Source organism: Nymphaea colorata, chromosome 1, assembly GCF_008831285.2.
Source record: "Nymphaea colorata isolate Beijing-Zhang1983 chromosome 1, ASM883128v2, whole genome shotgun sequence".
In the NCBI taxonomy this organism is placed as follows: domain Eukaryota; kingdom Viridiplantae; phylum Streptophyta; class Magnoliopsida; order Nymphaeales; family Nymphaeaceae; genus Nymphaea; species Nymphaea colorata.
The window spans coordinates 13,431,125-13,454,041 of NC_045138.2; the positions used below are offsets into that span (position 1 = coordinate 13,431,125).

The following is a 22,917-nucleotide window of genomic DNA, read 5'->3' on the forward strand; positions in this document are numbered from 1 at the left end:
CTTCACTGCACGCACACGTTTCTTCTTACATGCATGCACTAACAAGAACATGTGCAATGCAAACAATGGAGCATAGAGTTACATGAAACAAAACCACACGCCTTGTACATTTTCGAGAAAGGGATGGAAATATTTGTTGCACCGCTGTGAAAGTTAAGCTGGCAGCGCGTTCGAATTTCTCTTTTTTCCATCTTTCAATGGGCCTGAATCGACCTACGCACGGTCAAAAGGCCGACGACACCCGCCGGTTCATGGATTCGAACTGCCGACCCCAATCTTCCCAGCAGGCGCCGCGCGCTCCCTCCTTCTCTGCCCGCCATTAATGGCAGCAGTAGGTCCGTAATTTCTTGGAAGACGTGGCCGATTCTGGTAATTTCTTGAAAGCACGGCCTGCGACCTTCGTCAGAACATGTTCGGTTTCGGGAACCGAACCGTCGTAGTACGCTATTCCCTCCATCCACCAATCACCTTTAGCCACGTCGCCACTGAACAGCCTGCCCGTGCCCCGTCTTTGGGATACGAATCCTCGGCTCGGCTTGGATCTGGATCGTGTAATGCTAACGACCCCCGTTAATTACTATTGGCGATGAAGGAAGGAACTGGATGGACGACCTTCTAATCTAAGCGGGGAGATGCCGTCTCAGTTCCTAGTTCAGACCTCGGCATTTAATGACTGACTCGGATCCACTGCATCTTTCTCATGCGGATATATATATATATATATATATATTTATTTCCCCTGCCATCCAACCTCTTTATGTTTATGTATATGACAGAGCATCTTCTGTGCCGCAGAACTATGGAGATTGTCATGAATATTCATTATGAGGCGAATGCTTCCATTCCGCATATATGTAGGATCAACGAAGATGTGGGGTTTGATAAGTGGGAGAAGAGCATGATCTTATTAGGCTTCCACTTTTTTTACTACTTCTTTTTATGCACCACTTGGTTTTACACAGTGAAACCTGGGATCTTGTTCTGGATTTTACCTTATATATGCCTTTATATGTGCACACAACACTTTCTCGTTTCTCCATAAATGCTTATTGTTTTCTCTGCATCTGTTACATCTCTGATGCTTGGGATTGGGGCTAATCCTTTGCCAAAAACGATCCACCACCACGCGGGTTCGGCGTGTTTTATTCAAGATGGAGGAGGTTGTGCCCTGTGAAACCGCTCACCATGCAAGCATGGGTTTAAAGTTCGCAGCAGGATCGCTCTGCCGTAGTCGACCCTTTAGTTGTAACATGAGAAAAATGATGTTGGCGACATTGGCTTGCAACTTTTCTGCACAATCATCCACAGGGGCCTGAGGGGTGAGGCTTTACTTTTCCCGTTGCTACGGCCGCTTGTACTGCCATCACATGCACTTACCAAAGTCTATCTGGTTTCAGACCCCACTCTTCCCCATTCTCATCAGTCAGATGTGGTTTCCGTCTAACATCTTGGATCGGATTCGGCCGCCTCCCTTTCTTTAATGAACTTCGTCTTCAATCTCCAATTACATGGCAATTAGTGAACATGTTCGATCATCATTTTTTCCTCCTACCAACTCCGAGTTTCCTATTGATGTTTGAAGAGGAATGGAGGTGACCTATATCATATCCGCATCTGGAAGCCGGCCGGTTACGATAATCCTCCCTCCCCGTGACTTTAGATTTTTTAGTCGCCTGCGTTGGCAGTCTATGACGAATTAACTAAGTTCTAAAAGAGCTCACTACTTGTGTGTTGGTGAGCATGCACGTTCGCACGCGCACCCACACAAACATACAGAACCTAACCCAAAGAAAGGAGACAGTGGAGATGAATCACTTTCTATAAATGGTTCTTTTACATGTCAATGGCTTCCACATCCTGTGGATGACAGAGCCAAAAGAGCAACATACCAGGAAAGAAAAGAAAAAAAATCTCATGTTCTCCGCGGATGATAAGAATCACCACGATGGACAAATTATGCCGGGCATGATTATCACAATGAAAGTACTCTGCAAACCCTCTTGTGCATGCGTAGTATCCCTAGGCTTTTTCTTTTCTTCTTAGGCTTTTATATCAATGGCGCCCATATGGGTAGTAGTAGAGGCATATGTTCCACTAGCAGTGAGCCAAAAGGCGCAGGGATTCCTAATCATGAGACCTTGAAAAGTTGTGGCGAGATATATAAAGAGCTCTAGTGATTCGAATCACTCTTTCTTTTGACTATATGAGTTGTTAGCTAGATATGCTCCCACTCGCTTCTAGCCATAATGCAGATTAAGACCCGAGGATCCGCCTATTCCTCTCCCTAGCTATCTCTATCTCATCCTTTGCAAGATTCTTTTTAGTAGCTGTAATCTGCATACTGAAGATCTGTATCTAAAACCACCGGAAAAATAGCGTTCAGGATGTTCTCGAGATTAGAAAAAAGTATCATTCTTAACTAATCAATCACGTCCACTCCATTACTGCCGGAAATGCATTCTTATCTAGAATAGTAACAGGCATCGAAGTTGCCATGCTACACACTGACACCATAGTTGGAGAACAGGAAATCAATGTCGAAATACTACTACCTAGGAAGTAGGAAGCAAATGATGTATATTAACAGTTACATAATTTTAAAAGAAACCAATTAATAGTAGCACAAAAAACGTAAAAAAAATAAAAATATGGAAATATCAAAAGTAAGGAAGGGTCATCGAGGCAAAAGTTTATGCTTATAATAATATATTGTTGTACTTTTTCTTTGGCAAGAAATATAAAATATTGCATGCACAACACCAAGAACCAGGAGATGCAAAAGAGTGTCGCGAAACAAAATAATTTAATTGAGAAGCTAATTTTTTATTAACATGGTTCTGGTCTCCAAAACGTGAATAGGGTAGGTACGTAGTAGAGTAAACCCGGAAATTTTACATTGAGTATCAATTAAATAATTTTTATAAAATTTTTTGAAGAAGCCATATGCCTCTTACTAAAGACGGGTTCTTTGCCTTTAACATGAAGATTTTTATTTTTTAAGATTTTAAATGTGGAAACCTTAATGTGAGAGATGTTTGACCACGCCTAGCCTCATTCTTCTACCTATTCTGAGCAATGCTTCTTTAACTAGTTCCTCTTTTCTTCTTTCAAAATTGAAATTTTAACAGTTCTAAGTGAGTTAATTAGGAGCATATGTGTATTCCCCGATATACGAGTATTTTTTGGCCGAGAAGTCCATAATGCTTTAATCTTACAGATATAAATCTTTAATATGTAGGAGGGATTCAAATCTGCATGATGCTGGATATTATCAGATGGTTAAAATTAAAAATGTGTTTCGTTAGAACCACCATAAACCATGATTATATGCATTATTGTTGCACCGTAAACTGTCCAAGATTCTCCTAATTGGGTAACTGTTTTTTTGGGACATTTTTAATTGTTAATCGCCCAACAATATCCATTACCAAGTACATTTTAATTTCCACACACAGGGGCAGATACACACAGTACATTTTAATTTCCACACACAGGGGCAGATACACACACTTATGAGGAATTGAAATCAGCCGAATGTGGCCAAATGGTTTTTTAAAATCTATGATTATGTATATATATATATATATATATAAAATATATCGACCAGGTCTTCGTTCTAGTGTAAAGATGTTTTTTTATCACAGAAGTTACAGTATAGCACGGGGGTGCCGTATTGATTTCACATCATTCAAACAAGTCTGGATCCTCAATAATTGCACCCCTGCCAGTAGTTGCATGCGCTCGACTTGGCTTTTTCTTCAACAAATCAAGATTGCCTTCTCACGCCCCTCCATCTTCTTAACGCACTCGTCAAGCTCATTTATATAAAAGCACGGAAAGCCATCCCTATTTTTCTTCTCTCCGCAGATTCAGTTAATTCCCTTGACTAAGCCATTATTCATTACTGCACCACTTTTCCCTTGTCAAGAGGACTACGCCCATCTGAAGTAGGACAAAGACATGCATTTGACTCATAAATTCGGAAGTTATTGTGATTAATAAAACACATTCAAACAACTTTAAGTTTATTACTAGCACATACTTTTTTGAAAAAATCATTAAGTTCAGAACATGGTAATTAAATAGCCATTAGATAAGGCTTTTCCCTGCTTATGACTGTCTGGAGAATGACTTCCTTAATCTATAACTGGTTTTAACTTGCCGGTTTGAAGGATAAGCACCTGCAATCCGCGAGCAGGAACAGTTTGATATGATGCGTGAAGCGAAGCACTTGCTATGCAGAGGGAGACATGAAGTTATTGCCAACAGTTCAAAGTTAGAGGCCAATGATGAAAGTCCGGTTCTAGCTTGTTTCAAACAACTACCGACTCAAATGGAAGATAAAATTGACCGGATAAGGGCTGGCACTTTGATGAGAAGTAAGATGCTTCATGACTGGTCTTTAATTCAAACAGCAGTATATATAAATACTCCTGGCTGAAATTAATTGAGCCGGTTTTTGAATGGAATATTCATTTCCAGTAAAATTTACATTCTTTTATTGATCTGACTACATCCCAGGACATTTTACTGTCGATGAATAATTGGCAGGGACGTACGGGAATGCGTTCTTCTTGGGGTTGCGTCTGTGCACTACTGCCAACTATGGGATCTGCAGGGAAGCACCAATCCACGTTTGAGCAGTTCAAAGATCAGAGTAATTTATAAGCACCTGGGTTCACCTTTTGGTCCTGTATGTGCTAAACTGGGGTGCTTCCTATTCGTCACCAGGCCCACAAAGAGGCCGATTGCCCATTTATTTCTCTTCGAATACTACTGTTTTCAAAGATGTATATGTATTTCACAACTCACATTAAATAGGTTTGGATATTTCACTAACCGGACCAGCAGCTCATCAGCTTAACGAATTTAATTAGCTTGGCTTTCAACAGGACATGACCTTAGACAAAGACTAGGCAACGAGACTGGCGGGATGGAAGTTCAACTCTCTAAGCTGATTAAAGCTTGGGCTCAAGCCCAACCCATCGGATTAATAAGATGGGCCAGGTCAGGTCATGGGCCTTCAACGGGAGCGAAATTAGGAGTAAGTTGAAAAGTGTTATGATTGTTAATGGTTTTAAACATATGTTGAATCTATTGCATTTTATGAAATTGTCGGATTTAAATAATTAATAGAAACTAAATGGTAGTGGGAAATTTTTTTCTTGAAATATTAAAATGAAAACAATGTCTTCGTCGTGAGCTGGATTTGCCACGATCGAGTTAAGCGAAATTAGATGGATGATGCCAATGGGATCTGCCATAAATCGGAGTATAATTATAGTTGCAACCATCTTTTTTCTTCCAATTTTTTTCCCGCATTTTGGAAAGTTACATTTGAGCATAGGGCCATCCGAACGGGCCCAAACAAAACAAAGAAAGAAAGAAAGAGAAAGAAGGATGATTCCACTAGGATATGTTCCATTAACGTTTGAAAAAAGTCCAAACGACTTGAGAAGTCTTTACTCGGTCTTCCGTACCCTTTAATCATAGTCGTGGAGGAACTGCAATTCAGGAAATCAACTCTGCTTCATGTATGCACCGGAAAGTTTATCTACTGTGGGTACTGTGTTAATTTGATTTGTATATGTATATATGGCACAAGGTAACGCAGCTCTAAATAATTCAGCCCTGCGATCAGCTATGGTAGCTTCCCCCCAAACTTGCTGGGAGACGGGCACGGCTTCTAGTTGGTTTGTGACAATTTCTGGCACATCAACGTCCACACTCAAATCATTCTTTGGCGTCTCTCATTGGAACTACAAAATTATAAATCTGTTGGTCACTCAGCACATGCAAAGTTCTGTGACCCAAGCCATCATCATACACATTCAAGTCATTCTTTGGCATCTCATTGGAACTATAAATCTGTTAAGTCACTCAGCACATGCAAATTTCTGTGACCCAAGACATCCTTGCCAGAGATTATCAACAGCTTCCAAAGTTTAGAAGCTAATTATCCATTGCTATGAACTACAGCAAGCAGATGCATCTTTAACGATGCAGTAACCCTGATCAGAAACTACATGGAGCACCTCCACAATTGAGAATCATCATCTTATGATCCCATCTTGCGCCACAGCCCCAATAAAAACCTACAAAGTGCGTCACCTGGTGGACTAGCAGAAGTCCAACTTCTAAAGTCATCTGGTAGCAATCCAACGGAATGCTACAGAGGGAGGTGTCACCAGTAATCCCTGCAGGAGCAAGCGCCATTCTGGAAATGGTGAAATCGGCTCCCGTCCCTCATGTTAATCTCCCTCCCTATAATCCTTGAGACTAGCTTCATGAATGTGTGGCAATCACCACAAACACGAAGGTTCTTCATTATCTGAATTGGGATGCCATCTGCTGTACTTAGCAGCCCATAAGCAATTGCCAATTTCTCACTGTGGTACAGAAGTGCATTCTCCTTCTGTTCTATCTCCATATCATGGAGAACAAAATTGGTATCTATAACATAGCCAACTCCTTTTAGTTCATCATACAATTCCTTCAACTTCAAATGTATCTCCTTAATCTGCTCATGCCGAGTATCTCCGGTAAGAAAAACATGCATCTTATCTTTTACCTGCATCCAACTATATCCTGGCTCTTTTGTTACACCTCGCACTTTCATCAGCCTCCTTATTTCTCCTACCTCATCCCACATTCCCAGAGAAGCGTAAATGTTTGATAACAGTATGTAATTCCCTGAATTACATGGTTCCAACTCAAACAATCTTTCTGCAACTCTCCGCCCTAATTCTATGTTTTGGTGAATCCTACACGCACCAAGAAGAGCACCCCACACCACAGAATCAGGCTCAATGGGCATGCTCTCAATCAATTCTTCTGCCTCGTATAAATTCCCAGCACGACCAAGAAGATCGACCATACAAGCATAGTGACCTTCTAAAGGCATTAATTGATAATCTTGGCTCATTGAATTGAAATAGAACCATCCTTCATCAACAAGACCAGCATGACTACAAGCCGATAACAGCCCTATAAAGGTAATCCGGTCTGGCAGCACACCTGCAATTTGCATCTGTTTGTAAATTTCAATGGCCTCTCTGCCGAGCCCGTGTTGTGCACAACCTGCTAAAATAGCATTCCACGAGACAATGTCACGCTCAGGCATCTCATTAAAGATTACAAAAGCATCCATGCTTCCACACTTGGAATACATTGATATCAGAGCGTTTCCCACAAAGAGATCAGAACTTAGTCCAAGTTTGGTAGATAGTCCATGTATTTGTTTTCCCAGCTTGGTGGCCCCTAAGTTTGAACAAGTGCTTAGAGTACTTGTCAATGTTAATGAGTTTGGCTCTGTCCCAGCCGCTAGCATGTCAATGAAGAGCCCCATAGCTTCTTTGTCATACCCACCCTGCACATATGCAGAAATCATGGCAGTCCAGGAGACTGCATCACGCTTTGGCATCCTGTCAAAGATAAAGCAAGCGTCATCCATCATTTGGTTCAATGAAAATCCAGCAATCAAAGAGTTCCATGACACAGTATCTCTCACAGCCATCCTACTGAAAACCCGAGAAAAATCATCGATGTTCCTGCACTTGGCGTACATTGTGATCAGACAATTTCCCACGTAAGAGTTAGAATGACACCCTGCCTTGAATGTAAGTGAATGTATCTGTCTACCAATTTCCAGAGCTTCACAATTGGCACACGCATTCAAGGCACTTGTAAAAGTTGAATGGCTAGGCACCATACCCGATTTATGAAGCTTGGAAAAAATCTCCAAAGCTTCTTCATGTTGCCCATTCTGAGAATAACCTGCAATCATTGCTGCCCAAGAGGCCATATTTCGTTGAGGCATCCTGTCAAACAATCGTCGTGCCTCCACTAACATCCCATTCTGGCTATAACCAGTCAATATGGCATTCCAGGTTACCACATTGGGGTTATGAATTTGTCTGAATAACTTTGTAGCTTCATCTATTCTCCCATTTTGAGCATACCCCGCCATCATTGCTGTTTGGGTGAACACTGACTGCTCTGAAATTGTCTGGTATAGATCACAGGCTTCGTCTAATCTGCCACACTGAGAATAAGCAGCAATCATGGTGGACCAGGTGAACTCATTAGTCTGCAGCATGTGCTTGAAAAAAGAAATAGCCGACTCCAAACCGATTCCACACTTTGTATATGCATTGAGGATTGCAGTTCCCACTACCACATCTGCCTCAAATCCGGTCTTGATTGCCAAACTACGAATGTGTTCAACCATTGTCAAATCAGTAAAACCAGTGACAGCCACAATCGCTGCCGTGAAATTTGGCCTATCAGGTCTAACACCAGTTGCATGCATCCTCACAAACAAATCCCAGGCTCTATCAAACTCCTCTACGTGAACAAATCCAGATATCATAGCTGTCCAAGAAACTAAATTCTTCTCTGGCATTTGTTCAAACAAATGCAGAGCCTCCCTGAAGCAACCAAAATGACAATACCCAGTAATCAAGGCGTTCCATGAAACAACATTCCTCTCGGGCATTTCAACAAATAATTTATGTGCAGCGTCCATATTACCATTCTGGACATACGCCGTCAACATGGCGTTCCATGAAACAACATTTCGCTCAGGCATTGCTTCAAAAACACATCGAGCATCGTCGATCCTACTGTTCCGAGCATATCCCGTGAGAACCAAGGTCCAAGTTCGCACGTTCTTGCCAAGGAACCGATCAAACAACTGCCGGCCTTCATCTATTCTTCCATTTTGGAAGTACCCAGAGATCATACTATTCCATGTGATTGTATCTCGTTGAGGCATTTCCTCGAACAACAGCCGCGCGTCGTCTACACGGCCGTTCCTTGCCAATTCCATGATGGTGGTGTTGTAGAAAGGGAGGTCGTGCCCCGGATGGTAAATGGGGACGGAGGCGGCGGATGAGGAACGTTTCTGAGTAATGATGCATGATTTTGCAACACGAAAGCTGAGGAGTCGGCGCATGGGATGTGTACATCTGCCATCCGTCACCCTGAAGGGCCTGAAAGTATGAGTAGCACCACCAACTTCGCTAAATGTGATGAGGCAAGCGAGGCGCGGAGCCCATCATGAGGCAGCAAATAGGTCTTAAAGGTTGAAATGTAAGCTTGGGGATCAAAATTGTTTAATACATAATATCCATGAAAAATAATGAAAATATTAAAAAACAAATTAAAATAACAAACATATAAGCATAAAACAAAATAAAAACACATTTAAATAATCCTTCATATAGATACACACAGGCAAACCACAATCAAGTTATATTCGAAATGCAAGATAAACCAAGTTAACCACAATAATGTAATCATATTAAGACCAAATCAAACAAATGTGAGTTCATCCCCAATCAAACTGTCCTAGAAATACCTTCTACTTGAAGAAAGTTTCTTTGGTTACCTTCTATATATAGTTCAATTACACAATCAAATTATGTTCACGATGCAAGTTATATCGACAGCAACAAAATCATATTGAAAACAACTCAAACAGATGCAGGGTCTACACTGGAGCTGTTCGTGGCATTTTTTTTTTCAAATTTGAACAATCTACTCTACATATATTTCCCAAAGAAGATAAAAACTCACAAATATATATGTGCAAAGACCCGAATGGAAGATGTACTCAACTATAAGAACATATTGCAAATATAAAAGCGACATGCCAACAAGACGCAAAATTTTAGAGAAATCGGGTAGTTTACATATTTAAATTTCATTAAAATATCAGCATGTTTCTTGAAACACAAGGAAAAAAAGATGCAAAGTAGGGAGCAAACCGAAAAAGCCTCACGGCACAACTACAAGCTATTTTCATACTCGTCTGAACCAAACTAATACATAAGCTGCTGAATGACTACGATACTGCTTAACAAGCAACATGGCAAATATTTCATGACCTTTTCTAGTTTGGAGATGCTAAAAAGTACGTCTTTTCTTTAAGCACTTGTCTCGCGACAGCACCCTTTTTAATACGATTCTTCTAGGTTTAAGCAGTAATTCCCAAAAAAAAAAAAGAAAAGAAAAGAAAAGAAAAACATTCTGGCTTTAAGTTCATTTTTAGCAGAACTTAGCACTCCATTGCCAAAAGGCTCAAGTATCAGGTTATTGATCTACCAACAGAAGACCAAATCCAACGAGAAACAATTGCAACCAATATAAAGGTACATTACAAGTAATAATCCACAAATAGAACACAGCTAACGCCTGCAAATAGCAATCCACAAACGAAGCTGGAACTTTAACTGAATTGCAAATGCAAATAGACCCATTCAGTTTACACTTGATCTGACGCTACAGTAAGAGTCCAACAAAAAGAAAATGGAACATCGAAAATAGAGCAAGAGAGGGGGAGAGGGAGAGGAGGACCGCCGGCCCTCAATCGAAAGAGAGAAGCGAGGACTCCCCGCCGGCCCTCAATCGAAAGAGAGAAGCGAGGACTCCCCGCCGGCCCTCAATCGAATGAGAGAAGCGAGGACTCCCCGCCGGCCCTCAATCGAAAGAGAGAAGCGAGGACTCCCCGCCGGCCCTCAATCGAATGAGAGAAGCGAGGACTCCCCGCCGGCCCTCAATCGAAAGAGAGAAGCGAGGACTCCCCGCCGGCCCTCAATCGAATGAGAGAAGCGAGGACTCCCCGCCGGCCCTCAATCGAATGAGAGAAGCGAGGACTCCCGGCCGGCCCTCAAATCTCCGGTCCGAAGCTCTGGATCTCCGGCAGGTGAAGGGCAAAATCAGACACAGTGAGACAGGGTGTCGCGGGCTAATGACGTCAAAAGGGCAAAACGGGGGGGAAGGGTTTTTTTAGCTTTTACGTGGGCCCTACAAATCCAAAAGGGCATTTCAGTTAAGCGTGGCTGAATCTCACTCCTTTCCCTCCATGAGAGATACTGAACATTCATTTCTCTGCGTCTCCTAGCCCCTCTCGAGTGAGAATGCTGCTGTCCTCCCCCCTAACTCCTCTGGGAGCTTCCCACCTTCCCCTTCCCACCCTCTCCCATCAGAAACACTGCAGGCTTGTCGTCCCCTATTTGGGATCGATCCCCCTCGTCAAGCCTTCCCTAATCCTGTGCTCCGTGAGCCTTCAGAAATCTGTGCCATCCTCCCCATCTGGCGATTCTATTTCTTCCCCAGAAAATGGAGACCCAGGCAGCGGACTGTCTCCTTCTTCTTCTTCTTCTTCCTCTTCCTTCCATCCGATCGCGACTGCGAAGAGGGTGGTCCTCGTCCGGCACGGGCAGAGCACGTGGAATGCGGAAGGACGGATACAGGGGAGCTCCGATTTCTCCGTCCTCACACTCAAGGGGGAAGCCCAGGCGGAGACCTCCCGGCAGATGCTCCTCTCCGATAATTTCGACGTTTGTTTTCATAGGTAACGGGGACTGCGCATTGTGGTTTTTCTTTCTTTTTCCTTTGGATCGTTTCTTTTTCGATTGTCACATTCGGTTTGGGATTGCGAAATTACGTGGGTTGACACAGAATAGGGGAATGCTTCTTGTTCTGGTAGAATTCCTAATATAAATATGTGTATAAAATATACTCTTTTCCTGCAAATTAGTAGCGTATCAACTCTTATTTCCTTCCATTAAAGTTATTCAGAAACGTGGATTTTCGCTGGTCAAAAGAAGTTGGAATGATATTCCTTTGGTCAAGAGACATTGGAAACTCTTTTACTGTTATTTCTCAGAAAGTTTGTTCTCGGTTTTCCGCCTGACAATCTTATTGATTTGAATTAGCACAGAATGCTGTCTTAAGTCAAATTCAGCGGTTAGAATTTGCAATTTGCATTGTTCGTCATTTTCATTAATTTTGTTGGGTACGTTTTCTTCATGTAGCTTACTTTTATTTTATTTCAGCCCCCTGATCAGATCTAAAAGAACTGCCGAGATCATATGGGCCGATCGGAAGGAACAGATGATTCCAGAATACGATTTGAGGGAAATCGACCTTTATTCCTTTCAAGTTAGACATAGTCCTGAACCTTTTAATACTGGAAAATGTAAATTGTAACCAAAACCACATTTTTATAAGTGTATATTCCAATTTGAAGTTTCAAGCAATATTAGTCACTAATAACCGAACAATGGAATTTTAGGGTCTCCTTAAACATGAGGGAAAAGCCAAATATGGGGACGCTTATAGGCAATGGCAGACAGATGCTGCAAATTTTAACATAGATGGTCATTACCCCGTAAGGGAATTATGGGAACGTGCTAGAAACAGCTGGAATAAAATCCTTAGGCATGATGGACATTCAATACTGGTGGTTGCTCATAATGCTGTTAATCAAGCTCTTGTCGCCACTGCGATTGGTAAAGCTTTCCCTTTTTCCTTGTTCCAAAAGCACACGAGGTTGTTTGCATCGGAGCAGCATGTGATGATTATTTTTATTTCTGTTGAGCAGGCCTGGGAACAGAGTACTTTAGGGTCCTACTTCAGAGCAATTGTGGGGTGAGTGTTTTGGATTTCACCCCATCACCAGGAAGTGGTTCGCCTCATATTTGTCTTAACCGTTTGAATCAGGTACGTCACTAAAATTATTAACATTTGACTCAATCTTTGCCTTTGGTTGCGAAAGTTTACAATCTTCTGAGCATATTCTGTCTGTTGACTAGTTAGACCTTAGCATTTTCGTAATTTCAGTGTTGTTAGCTTTTTTTTTTTGGGGGGGGAGTCACCAATATGTACATCCAGAAGGATACTAAAGTCATGTTTTATTACCTCTTTTGGCATTTTTATATATTTTACTTGATTGTTTTCTGATGGGATCAAGCGGAAAGTAAACAACATGTGGAATTGAAACTTTAAGATCGATCTAGTTGTTCATTGATGTTCCTTTAAATGATCAAACAGGACTTTCTAGACCAGCTTGCTGCTCAAGATGATATGCTAACATCTTAGATAACTCTAAAGAAACTCCGAACTAGGAAGTACTAGAATGCTTGTATAGATCCCATTTTTATATGTCAATTTTGTGAATGGAGCCCAAAACTCACTTGTTACGTACAAGGCAAGGAGGGCTGCTACTATGCCTTGAAGGCAGTGAAGGACAAGCCACCTGACTGGCATCCTTCCTTGATGGAACTGTGAGAGGCTGTCTCTATTCATCAGTAAACTGATAGTGGACTGGCTAACCACTCTTGAGTGAGAAAGAGAGAGATTTCTCCAAAAGCTTATCTAGACTGTAATTCAGAGGTAATACTGTGACAAAAGCAATTCCATTTGGATTGCAGGTGGCCTTTTTGTTGGTTTCCCATCTTTTCTGCTGCATATCATTCAAACAATCTTCAAGATTGTTTCAACTCTTATAAGCTTATGGGATTTAAGAAACACTTGTCTCTTTAGACTTTTGTTTCTTTTGCATCTGTATAAGAGACTTTGAATGTTAATTTGTTATCTAACCTTTCTTATGTCTATGTTTTCTGCCATATGTAGATATTTGTCTAATGTCATATGGTCTATCCATGATTTTCCTCATCAGTATCAATCCGTTTATCCATGTTTTTCATCAGTAGTGTCAATTGGTGCATGATTGTTTGTGCTTGCAAAATGTCAACTCTTTAAAGTTCGAGTTATCCTGCAGACTCCAAGTTCACCTGTATCAGCTGGAAGTTCTGGGGGTAGAAGAACTAGCAATCGGATCATATTGGTGTGTCATGGTGCACTTGAAGGCATTGAGGTATGTTGAATCACGGATGTGCCTCAGAACATACACATGCATACGTACATTTTATGTACATATATATGAAATTAAAAAACGATAAAAGGTTACTGTTCAAATTTTGACCTACACATGTTTTCCTATGCCACTCAAGGAAACTTTAGCATTCAAATAATTGTTGAACAATGTGTCATACTAGTTGCCTCAGTTGGAACAGAGGCCTACTTGCTGTTTGTAGGCATGTACATGTGTGCCTGTGCATATGCACTATGCAGGTATATGTTCTGTTGTGCAAGGGGATCCTGGTTCCTGGAAAGGCTACCATATGCAGGTATATGTTCTGTTGTACAAGGGGATCCTGGTTCCTGGAAAGGCTACCATGTGCAGATACATATGTATGCGCCCAGGAAACTATACGGTACTCCTGTTCTGCCTTAGGCTGTATGTGTAGTTCCCATACATATGATAATAGCAGTGAATCCTGAGTAAAAAAGATGGCTGTAAGCGTAATTGAAGACATTCAAGTACATTCTTTAACACTAACTCATTTATTGTGGATGGTCATAACCAATGTTGTCATGCTTGTTTCCACCCCTATTAGCATTTTCGTTTCATCCTAACCTTAAAGACAATTCTAAAAGTATGGGGGCAATGTCGATCATTTCCACATAGAGGGGGGTGTGTAGCAGACCGACATAATCCAAGTCCTTTGTTGAATCGGAAGTAGGCTCCGTCGACTTGCTCTTTTCCAACCATTCAAGCTGCACTTTACTTCTGGAAGATTCTGAAATTGTACCTCTTCACTAGCTATGCAAATTTTACTAGGTAATCTACCAGTTGGCAACAGATTGGAAAATGCTTCGAGCCATATCATTTTTTCTCTTGATTAGCTGACTAAAATGGACGTGCAGGGCAGGTTTTCGTGGGATGAACCTATGAACATGCTTGGAGTTATACAGGTAGAGAGATGGTTTCTGCCAGACTTGGTTGTTTGAGGATTTCATACCAAGGTCTTTACCGAAATTTTTCTAAATTTTCAGTCGCAAAAAACTGCAGAGCTACTTTTAGACTTGAATGTCAGTTCTGTGGCATGCAGTCCACTGACTCCTGCTGCTGATACAGCCACGACTATTAGCAAGGTATGACGTATCCTGCTATGCTGGTTTTTATTAAATCAAGAACCCAATTTCTACCTTTACCAATATTAGATTCATTGGATGTCTTGCAACTGCAATGTAAGCCATGTCAAGCATATTGCATATTTTTTTACATATTTATTTCAAGAGGTTGAAAACTTAGGGAAAAATTGACAGCTCCACAGGCAAGTCTAGCAAAGGCATAGCATGCCCAACTGCCAATATACTTGGATCATGGTCTGTGTCCCATGGATAGTGGACATGATGCGGATTCACTGATTGTGGCTACTTTCTTGGTTAAGCTTGGTGACTACAAGCCAAACAATCATGAAGTAGTTGTCAGAGTATCAGATGCATGAGACTGTGAAACGTTGTGCTTCCATATTAGATTGTTTGACCTGATCCTTTGCATGAAACTGAACCCTTCCCTGTAAATCATATGATATGATGAAGTGCAGGTACAAGAGGCTGCTGATTGCTTGGGTGTTGACTGTGTGCCACGTGATGTTGAGATAATGAAGATGCCAGAGCTTTTACATCTTTCTGGAAAACAAGGATTGGTAAGGAAAAGTTTGTTCTTCTGTCTACAAAGCGATGCCCGAAAAGGAAAATCCATAATACCTTGTTTGTGCTGGAATATTGGCATATGTACACTTATAATTCAGTTGCCGAATCAGCATTCTGAATTTTCATGCTAAATATTTGATGTTGTTTCCCGAATTCCAGGATGAAAATGCAGAGAAGGATGTCCTCTGCAGCTATACGGGCAGCTCTGAATTATGGGAAAGGGCTAGGGAAGCATGGTCGTTACTACTGGAGAAACTTGCTAATTTGCCAGGGCCAGAGAAGAACTTGGTGGTGGTTAGCAATCCAGTTGTGAATGTTGGCCTGGTCGCTCACTGCCTTAATCTTCAGAAAGAGTGGCTGCCGTCTTTTCATCTTGATGAAGGTAGCGTGAGTGTGATTGATTTCCCAGATGGGCCTTCTGGCAAAGGTGTAATCCGGTGCATCAATTATACTGCCCATCTAGGAAGGTGGTCAATACCTGTAACAAGAACAACAAACATTGAAGAGGAGTTGCAGTTTTAGGTTTGCTTCATTTCTCATTCCTTCATGCCTCAGTTACTCAGCTGTGTAAAAAACACCAAAGATCTCCTTGGGAGGAACCTCTATAAATGCTGTGCATCAACAACAAAAGCATACTCGTACTTACTACTTACTGAACACCTTCACCATGTGCAGGTCTCCTTGATCTTGGATCCATGCTGCATGTAGCTAAGGACTTCTAGTGGCTCCTGACTTACAGGACTATCAGCAGATTTTTGTTTATCCTAAAATTACGCCTTTTCTGGGGTCAAAGTTCACTACCACTCATTTCATTATCATCATGCTTTAATGGTTTATGCATCAACGTCAAATGGTTTCTTTACGATGACAAAGTTCACTTTGTTGATTATGTGGGTTGATCGATTTTGAAGTGCCAAGGAGTTTTGTATGGACTCCTTTGATGTTTGTTAGTTGACCATCTCTCTCAAATGCTCCAAAAGAGAAAACAAAGAACACGCAAATAGTTTTGTTTATGAGAGGTAGTACTGTTAGTCATCAATGTTGGTAGAGGTATTGACTGCCACTGGAGTACTTTTCCTGAGACCTTTGATTTGGCGGATGAGAGACAATGAACAGTTCCAGTGAGTGAAGGAAGGAAGCTGTATTCGAGGCTTCCAGTTTGGGCATCGCCACCATGGAGGATACTGGATTCAAGGCTCCCAAAAAGGCATGGACTTAGAATTGCTTATTCTGGATGCAGAGTCTGTGTCGACCCTCCTAAAAGAAATTCTATGAATCCTTTAATTTGTAAGTGACCGACGGCAATTTGTGTTAGAATCTGGATGATCAGTGCTTGTTATGATACATGTATCATCATCAAATGCTGCATTTTGCCATCTCGCTGTGTCTAAAGTCTGGGATCTGCAACATCTATCGAGGCCTTATTCCTCAGCAAGGTAGTTTGAGAGATACCTGATCCTAAACGACTTAGAGATGAAATGGTCTGTGTAGCATCGAACTTGAAGGGTGAAATGAAAAATATTTTTTTGATGTATGATTCTCACCAAACACTCTAGTGCTGATAGTGGGATCAGATCGATCAGACAAAGCTTTCTCCTGTTATGTTTTTGTTAGTTATATGGTACAGTTGCCGTGGCGAATATGATATATAACATCATTTGGTAATGCAATTACACGTCTTTGGTTGTATATGAATCAACTGGATTCTGCGGACAGCAAGGTCAAGGGTCTTTTTTGTACGAAGATCATCTTCTCTGTAATCTCTTCTGAACTTGACAAAACAAAAAACTTAATAATATATTTCTCAACCAAATATTACATGTCTGGACTTTTATTTTTCTGTTTCTGTTTCTGTTTTGCGTAAAGAAACTTGAAGAAGTGAAAAGGCCTCGTTAGCTCATGCAAGCAAAATCAATTTTCTTTAGAAGTTTTGTATGAAGAAACTTTCTGGGTGGGTTTTAAGAGAACCAAAGTTGTTTCATACGACACGTACTAGAGACCAGCTGGCACCAATAATGTTACGTTGCTACGTTAAGCATGTATTTATTACCTTAATAAGCTACCAAATTCTGCACTTCAAAAGACAGGTTCCCTAAAAGCCGAGTGAAGTTTCATCACGTTTTCCTTTTTTCACCATACAAGCGTCTCTCCTCTTGTCGGACGTTTAATCGTAAGATCGCGTTTCAAAGGTCATGTCAAATTTGGGGATGTTGGGCGATGGACTATTGGCCTGCAGCCACGTGTCGTGGCTATCAAGATGGACGACGGATGTTGACAGGGCCAAGTTGGTGGCGTCCAGAGTGATGCTTACGCGGTTGACAAGGAGAGGAAGAAGGAGGGGACGGGAGGGGTACATTCACGTGCCGTTAAACCTCTTGCATGTGATCACGCACCCATCCAGGGCTCCACCACATTGTGAAGAATTGAACGCATACTTCCAAAGGCGATCATCTCGAATAAAACATTCTGCATTTTTTTTTTTTTTATCCTTTTCTTTCCTTTTTTTCAATCGGCATACATTATTTGGTTTGATTTGATTTGGTGCATAATTCTGTATATGAGGATATACATGACAACTGTGTGAATAATTTTACGTGGAGCTTCTGCTTTTTTCTTTCTTTTCTAGTAAAGGATAATTGGATACGTAATTCAACATGGAGCTTCCTTCATCTTTCCTTTTTTCTTTTTGTAGTGGTGGTCACTGGTCAGGGAAGAACCCATTGATACAAATCTTTCAGCTCTTGACTAATCAGAAACCCCACCAAACACTACTTGCTGAAAACACCTCCTCCTTTCTGCCCACATGAGGACTTTTGAGAATCCTGAATTGCCATTGCCCATATGTTTCAATCCGCAGCAATTCCCTACACTTTCTCAAGTTTCTGACCTCTTCTCCAACTTTCTGATGCATTGGGGAGAGAGAGAGAGAGAGAGAGAATATAGTAGGATATAATGATGCAGCGTGTCTTTTGGTATGTTTCCTTTGTCATCTATACTAAAAAACCAGCAGCAACGAAAGCAGGGTCCGCTGCTTTCCATATGGCTGAACCATCAATTCGACGTATGTACAAGACCAGCCGTTCATCGTGCTTTCTTTTGGAAATTGATGATGGATAAACAACTAGAAGTCAAGAAGATAATATTCGCCGTGTCGCCATATGTGTAACTTTGCATGTACAACCAATCTTACTATGACCGAGAGAGGTCGACGCGCAAGCCTAATCAGGTCGCCGACCGTCGTAGAATGTATATGAAACTCAAGGTTGGGGATTGAAAGGGTTTCTAATTCTAATTATCAAAGAGCGCTTGATCCTAGCTGTTCCCTTCTAAAAGGATTATTAATCTTTCACTTCTATTTTTGTAAGAAAAGGGACCAGAAGTGTTGGTGATGGGTGCGAACGATGGCAGTTGATATATTGATCTTTTGTGCATGTGAGAGGAAAGAGGGGGCCATGCCTGTAGGGAGATGGTCGCCATACCTATTTACCCATGCACCTACCTCGAAGCCTTCTTGCTGGGAGAAAACAGCATGGGGCTGGATCGATCGAATCGCTTCGCCTCCTAAATTAAACACCTTTTCTCTAATCACCTACCACGCTTGGCGAGATGAGACGGCTTCTTTTCTCATAATTGTAGTTAACCCCAATACATATCATAGCTCAGCTGGCATATGCTTGTCGGTATACGTTATTTATGTTAAACAGATAAAATTTTCACATAGATGATGCATGTATCTGTTCGTTACACATTTATTACCCACATGCTCTCCCTTTCTCAATCTGTCTTTCGTGTGTGTGTCTATATATAAATATATACGAAGAGAGAGGAGATTTTTATAAACCCTTTAGAAACAATTTTTTTTCTTCTTAAGAAAGCGAGCTCAAGATCAGCTCATCTCGTGACAAGTACATTAACCCATGAGGAGAAGCAGGATGTCATACAATTCAGTTTGTTTGGCTTGTCAATTATATACAAAAGTGATTACAAGTTTATGACCCCGTGGTGGCCATGTAGTCTTATCATGCCTGAAAGAAGAAGAAAGTCTCGTTACTCCGGTGTGTTTCCCCGGCCTGCTCATGCTAAAAACAAAAGAATGGAAAGAAAAAAAGGTTGGAAAATCCCACGAAAGGCATGTTGTCTCTATGCTCTAAAATTCCAACATTTTCAGACCAGCAACTCAGTCTGAAAAGTTGACAAGATATCGTCGGGAGAGAATAACTGCTCATGACTGAGGTGGGTCGGACTGAGAAGACTGGAAGAAACAGGTATTCGTATCGGTCAGTCGACATTGATGCCAGTGTTGATGGGAGACGGCAGTTTGGATACAGATGAGAAGAAATGGAACTTGACTTCTTCAAGTGGAAGTTCCTCCTTCATCTCATGACTGCTCACAAACGGCTGTTGTCTTCTGGGCAGAGAACAGATTCCATTGTCAAGGAAATGAAGTCAGCTAGCCCCCGGTATTCCAAATACATGCTAACCGGACTTTGCTCAAGCTTGTTTTAAGGTTCTTGCTATACGTGACGCCATTTGCCATTGACTTATTAAAAAATGATAGAGCTACCGAGTCTTGATTAATTTAATTTATACTTTTCTCAACTTCATAAACCAGCATTTTCCTCCTCACTTGACTGAATTAGTTTAATGCTTGGAACGGTCTCGGTGGTTGGGAGGTTGCAGCTTCATTGATACAATGAAAATACCTTGACAATATATATATATATATATATATATATATATATATATAAAGGAAAAAAATGAAAGAGTTGACGGAGAAAAATAAACAGCCAACTACTCACATTGTCGCTACCTATGTTATTCAAGAATTTGTTATGTTAAAAACACAAGATAAAACACTCTCCTTGTTCCTTTCTTCAATACAATTTGGACTTATCTATTTGATGGGTTTGGACTCAAGTTGAATGTCAGCAGACCTTTTAACTTGTATGGCTCGTTTACAGCTCATCCTGCTGGCTCCGTGAGCACTCAGTAGGTTCAACATCAATGGCCAGCACTTTGTTTTGTTTTCTTTTTTACTTGATGACAGGAACCCATTCGCACTGTATTGGCCTCATGCCGTAGTTTCCAATTCAGAAAGGTTAAGATGAACGTACTACTGTTCGACCCGTATTGCTATGACAGGTCAAACTTAATGGAACAACTCTACCCCCATCCACATCACATGCACCAACTAGCTGATCCTGAGGCTTACCCGTGGATATATGAACTTACCACCTCTTTGGCACCTCGGCTTGTTTGACAGTAAGCGACCTGGGGAAACCAAAATCCCCATCTCTCTTTGCTTGGATTTGCTTCCAAAATCGAGCCAAAGTGTCACAAAGAAAAGCGTCCAACAGTTGAACTGGTCAGCTCAGTGAGTCCATACAAAAGGAAAATACTTCTTAATTCTCTCACGAGAGTCTTCTGTTGATTCACTTAATTTAATAACAATTACAAAATTCCCGAACTCTAGTTCAAGCATTCTCAGGATTTAGTTATTCGAGTTTTAACAAAAAGACACACGAATCCATTCCCATCTCACAGTGCAGGTTTTCATCCAGAACTTTAGAGCCTCTCTTTCTTTTTTCCTTCCTTTTGTTTTTGTTTGTTTTCTTTTACACAAGTGGTGAGGTACCTGTTCATTGGTACATTATTCCTTTGCCTTTTTTTTTAAAAAAAAAAAATTACAAACATGCAGTGCAGGGAACTTGTTTGCCTTGCTTGCTGGGCTGGACTTGGTGGGGGCTCTTCCAGGGTCGTTTTATAATTGTGGGCCCTAAATCATCTCTAGCCTCATCCCTGTCTTTGGGGCTGCTCTATCCTTCCTTGTGCCCTTTAGAAATATGAAAAGAACTGGCAATGACCCAAATCATACAGCATCCACCTTCCTTCCCTAATTCTCTTCAGATCCAACACCCATCAGCAGCAGACAGAAAGAAAGCTACTTGCTCCCCTTCAAATATTTGACAGGAAACAGGACTGGAATATATCAAAGTCGTTCTCTCTCTCTCGCTCGCTCTCTGCTTGCTGCTTCATTTCTATGCGAGTAGCTCGAAGACCTTTCTTGAAAACCCAAAAGCAAGCTCATCAACTAGCCATCTGTGCGATTCCTCTCTTCTCCTCTTTCTGACCACACGGAGAATGCGAGATTTTGCTGCCTGCTTCAGTGAGAATGCTGTCCAGGTCTCGGAGGTGTCGTGCTCCCCCCACATCTCCTCCCCCTCCCGCTCCCCCTCCCCCTCCATCCAGAACATGGTGACCTGCTTCTACCTGACAGAGATATGCGGCCAACCACGGCTGGTAGCGGTCAGTTGGTGCAAGAATCTGATGGGTCAGGGCCTAAGCGTCAATCTCGATGATGATCCCTCGTCTAGCCATTGCGCGTGCAAGGTTGACATGAGATCCTGGTTCTTTTGGAAGAAGAGAGGGTCCAAGGCCTTCGAGGCCGGGTCTTCGACCATTGAGGTCCACTGGGACCTCTTCTCGGCCAAGTACGGGCCAGGGCCGGAGCCCATCAAGGGCTTCTTCGTCGCCGTCGTCGCCGACCGCCGGCTTGTCCTCCTGCTCGGCGACATGCCGGAGGAAGCGCGAAGCCGGACCAATTCGGCGGGTTCACTGCCTGACCCCGTTTTGGTGTCCCGCAAGGAGCACGTCTCCGGCAAGAGCCTGTACACGACCAAGGCTCAGTTTACTGGGTGCGGCCGGCCTCACGACATCGTCATCGAGTGCCGGGACCAGATCGGCGAGTTCAGGGAGCCGAGGTTGTCCGTTCGGATCGATAAGAAGATGGTGGTCCATGTCAAGAGGTTGCTGTGGAAATTCAGGGGCAACCAGACTATAGTCGTTGATGGTTTACATGTCGACATGCTGTGGGATGTCCACGATTGGTTCTTCAATCCGTCATCTGGTCATGCAGTCTTCATGTTCAAAACCAGAGAGAACAATTGCAAATCATGGACCTCAGCATCCTCTCCCTCATCTTCCTCTGCTTGCATTGTTAGCAAATTGCGTCATGAAGAACCAGAATCCAGTTTCTCTCTCTTCATCTATGCATGGAAGAACCAGTGAGAAGGTTCGAACCGAGTAATTTTCTTTTCCTCTGTAGGTAATATTCTTTCTTCCCCTCACAGTGTCTCCCGCTCTTTCCTCTTCTGGTCCACAGTCGATGATGCCTTTCTTGTGAAAAATCAAATAATTGCACATTTAATATCATTAAAAGAAAAGTTGGAACTATTTGTAGATTTAATATATTTGTTTTTGTTCGATTGGAATCCTAGACATGTACAAAACTCTGAGAGCGATCGGCTTCTTTTGTACTTTGCTGGCGTTTTACTTGGTGTTAAAATCTCTTTGTGCTTCCTCCTCTTTCTTTTCAGTTACCCTAGAATACTGTGTATACCTTCCTGAATCTGAAGGCCATCTTTCTTTGTCGATTCTCTATATTGCTGACTGGTTATTTCAGAGATGGAGCCAAGGTTGTCTTTGACTTGTAGCTTGGAAGGATATTTAGGTAATAACTTCAGAAAGAAACGAATCCCTTCAGTCTGATTTTATTCTGCGACCTGT

The 22,917-nt window shown here is 41.8% G+C and overlaps 3 protein-coding genes across 3 annotated transcripts; 2 read left to right on the forward strand and 1 right to left on the reverse strand.

The window, feature by feature from the left end:
- Positions 1-5,258: 5,258 nt before the first annotated feature.
- LOC116247712 (pentatricopeptide repeat-containing protein At4g02750-like) lies at positions 5,259-9,526 on the reverse strand. Its single transcript, XM_031620017.2, has one exon. The coding sequence runs from the start codon at positions 8,954-8,956 to the stop codon at positions 6,185-6,187; it is 2,772 nt and encodes a 923-aa protein (XP_031475877.1). The 5' UTR covers positions 8,957-9,526; the 3' UTR covers positions 5,259-6,184.
- Positions 9,527-10,313: 787 nt separating this feature from the next.
- Positions 10,314-16,240, forward strand: LOC116247780 (probable 2-carboxy-D-arabinitol-1-phosphatase). The gene is made up of 10 exons (XM_031620132.2): positions 10,314-11,359; positions 11,844-11,949; positions 12,083-12,299; positions 12,392-12,510; positions 13,571-13,666; positions 14,560-14,607; positions 14,689-14,787; positions 15,243-15,344; positions 15,511-15,873; positions 16,027-16,240. The coding sequence occupies exons 1-9, from the start codon at positions 10,923-10,925 to the stop codon at positions 15,871-15,873; spliced, it is 1,587 nt and encodes a 528-aa protein (XP_031475992.1). The 5' UTR covers positions 10,314-10,922; the 3' UTR covers positions 16,027-16,240.
- Positions 16,241-21,140: 4,900 nt separating this feature from the next.
- On the forward strand, positions 21,141-22,667 carry LOC116251227 (uncharacterized). The gene has a single exon (XM_031625376.2). It carries the CDS (start codon positions 21,493-21,495, stop codon positions 22,417-22,419), a length of 927 nt encoding a protein of 308 aa, XP_031481236.1. The 5' UTR covers positions 21,141-21,492; the 3' UTR covers positions 22,420-22,667.
- Positions 22,668-22,917: the final 250 nt, after the last annotated feature.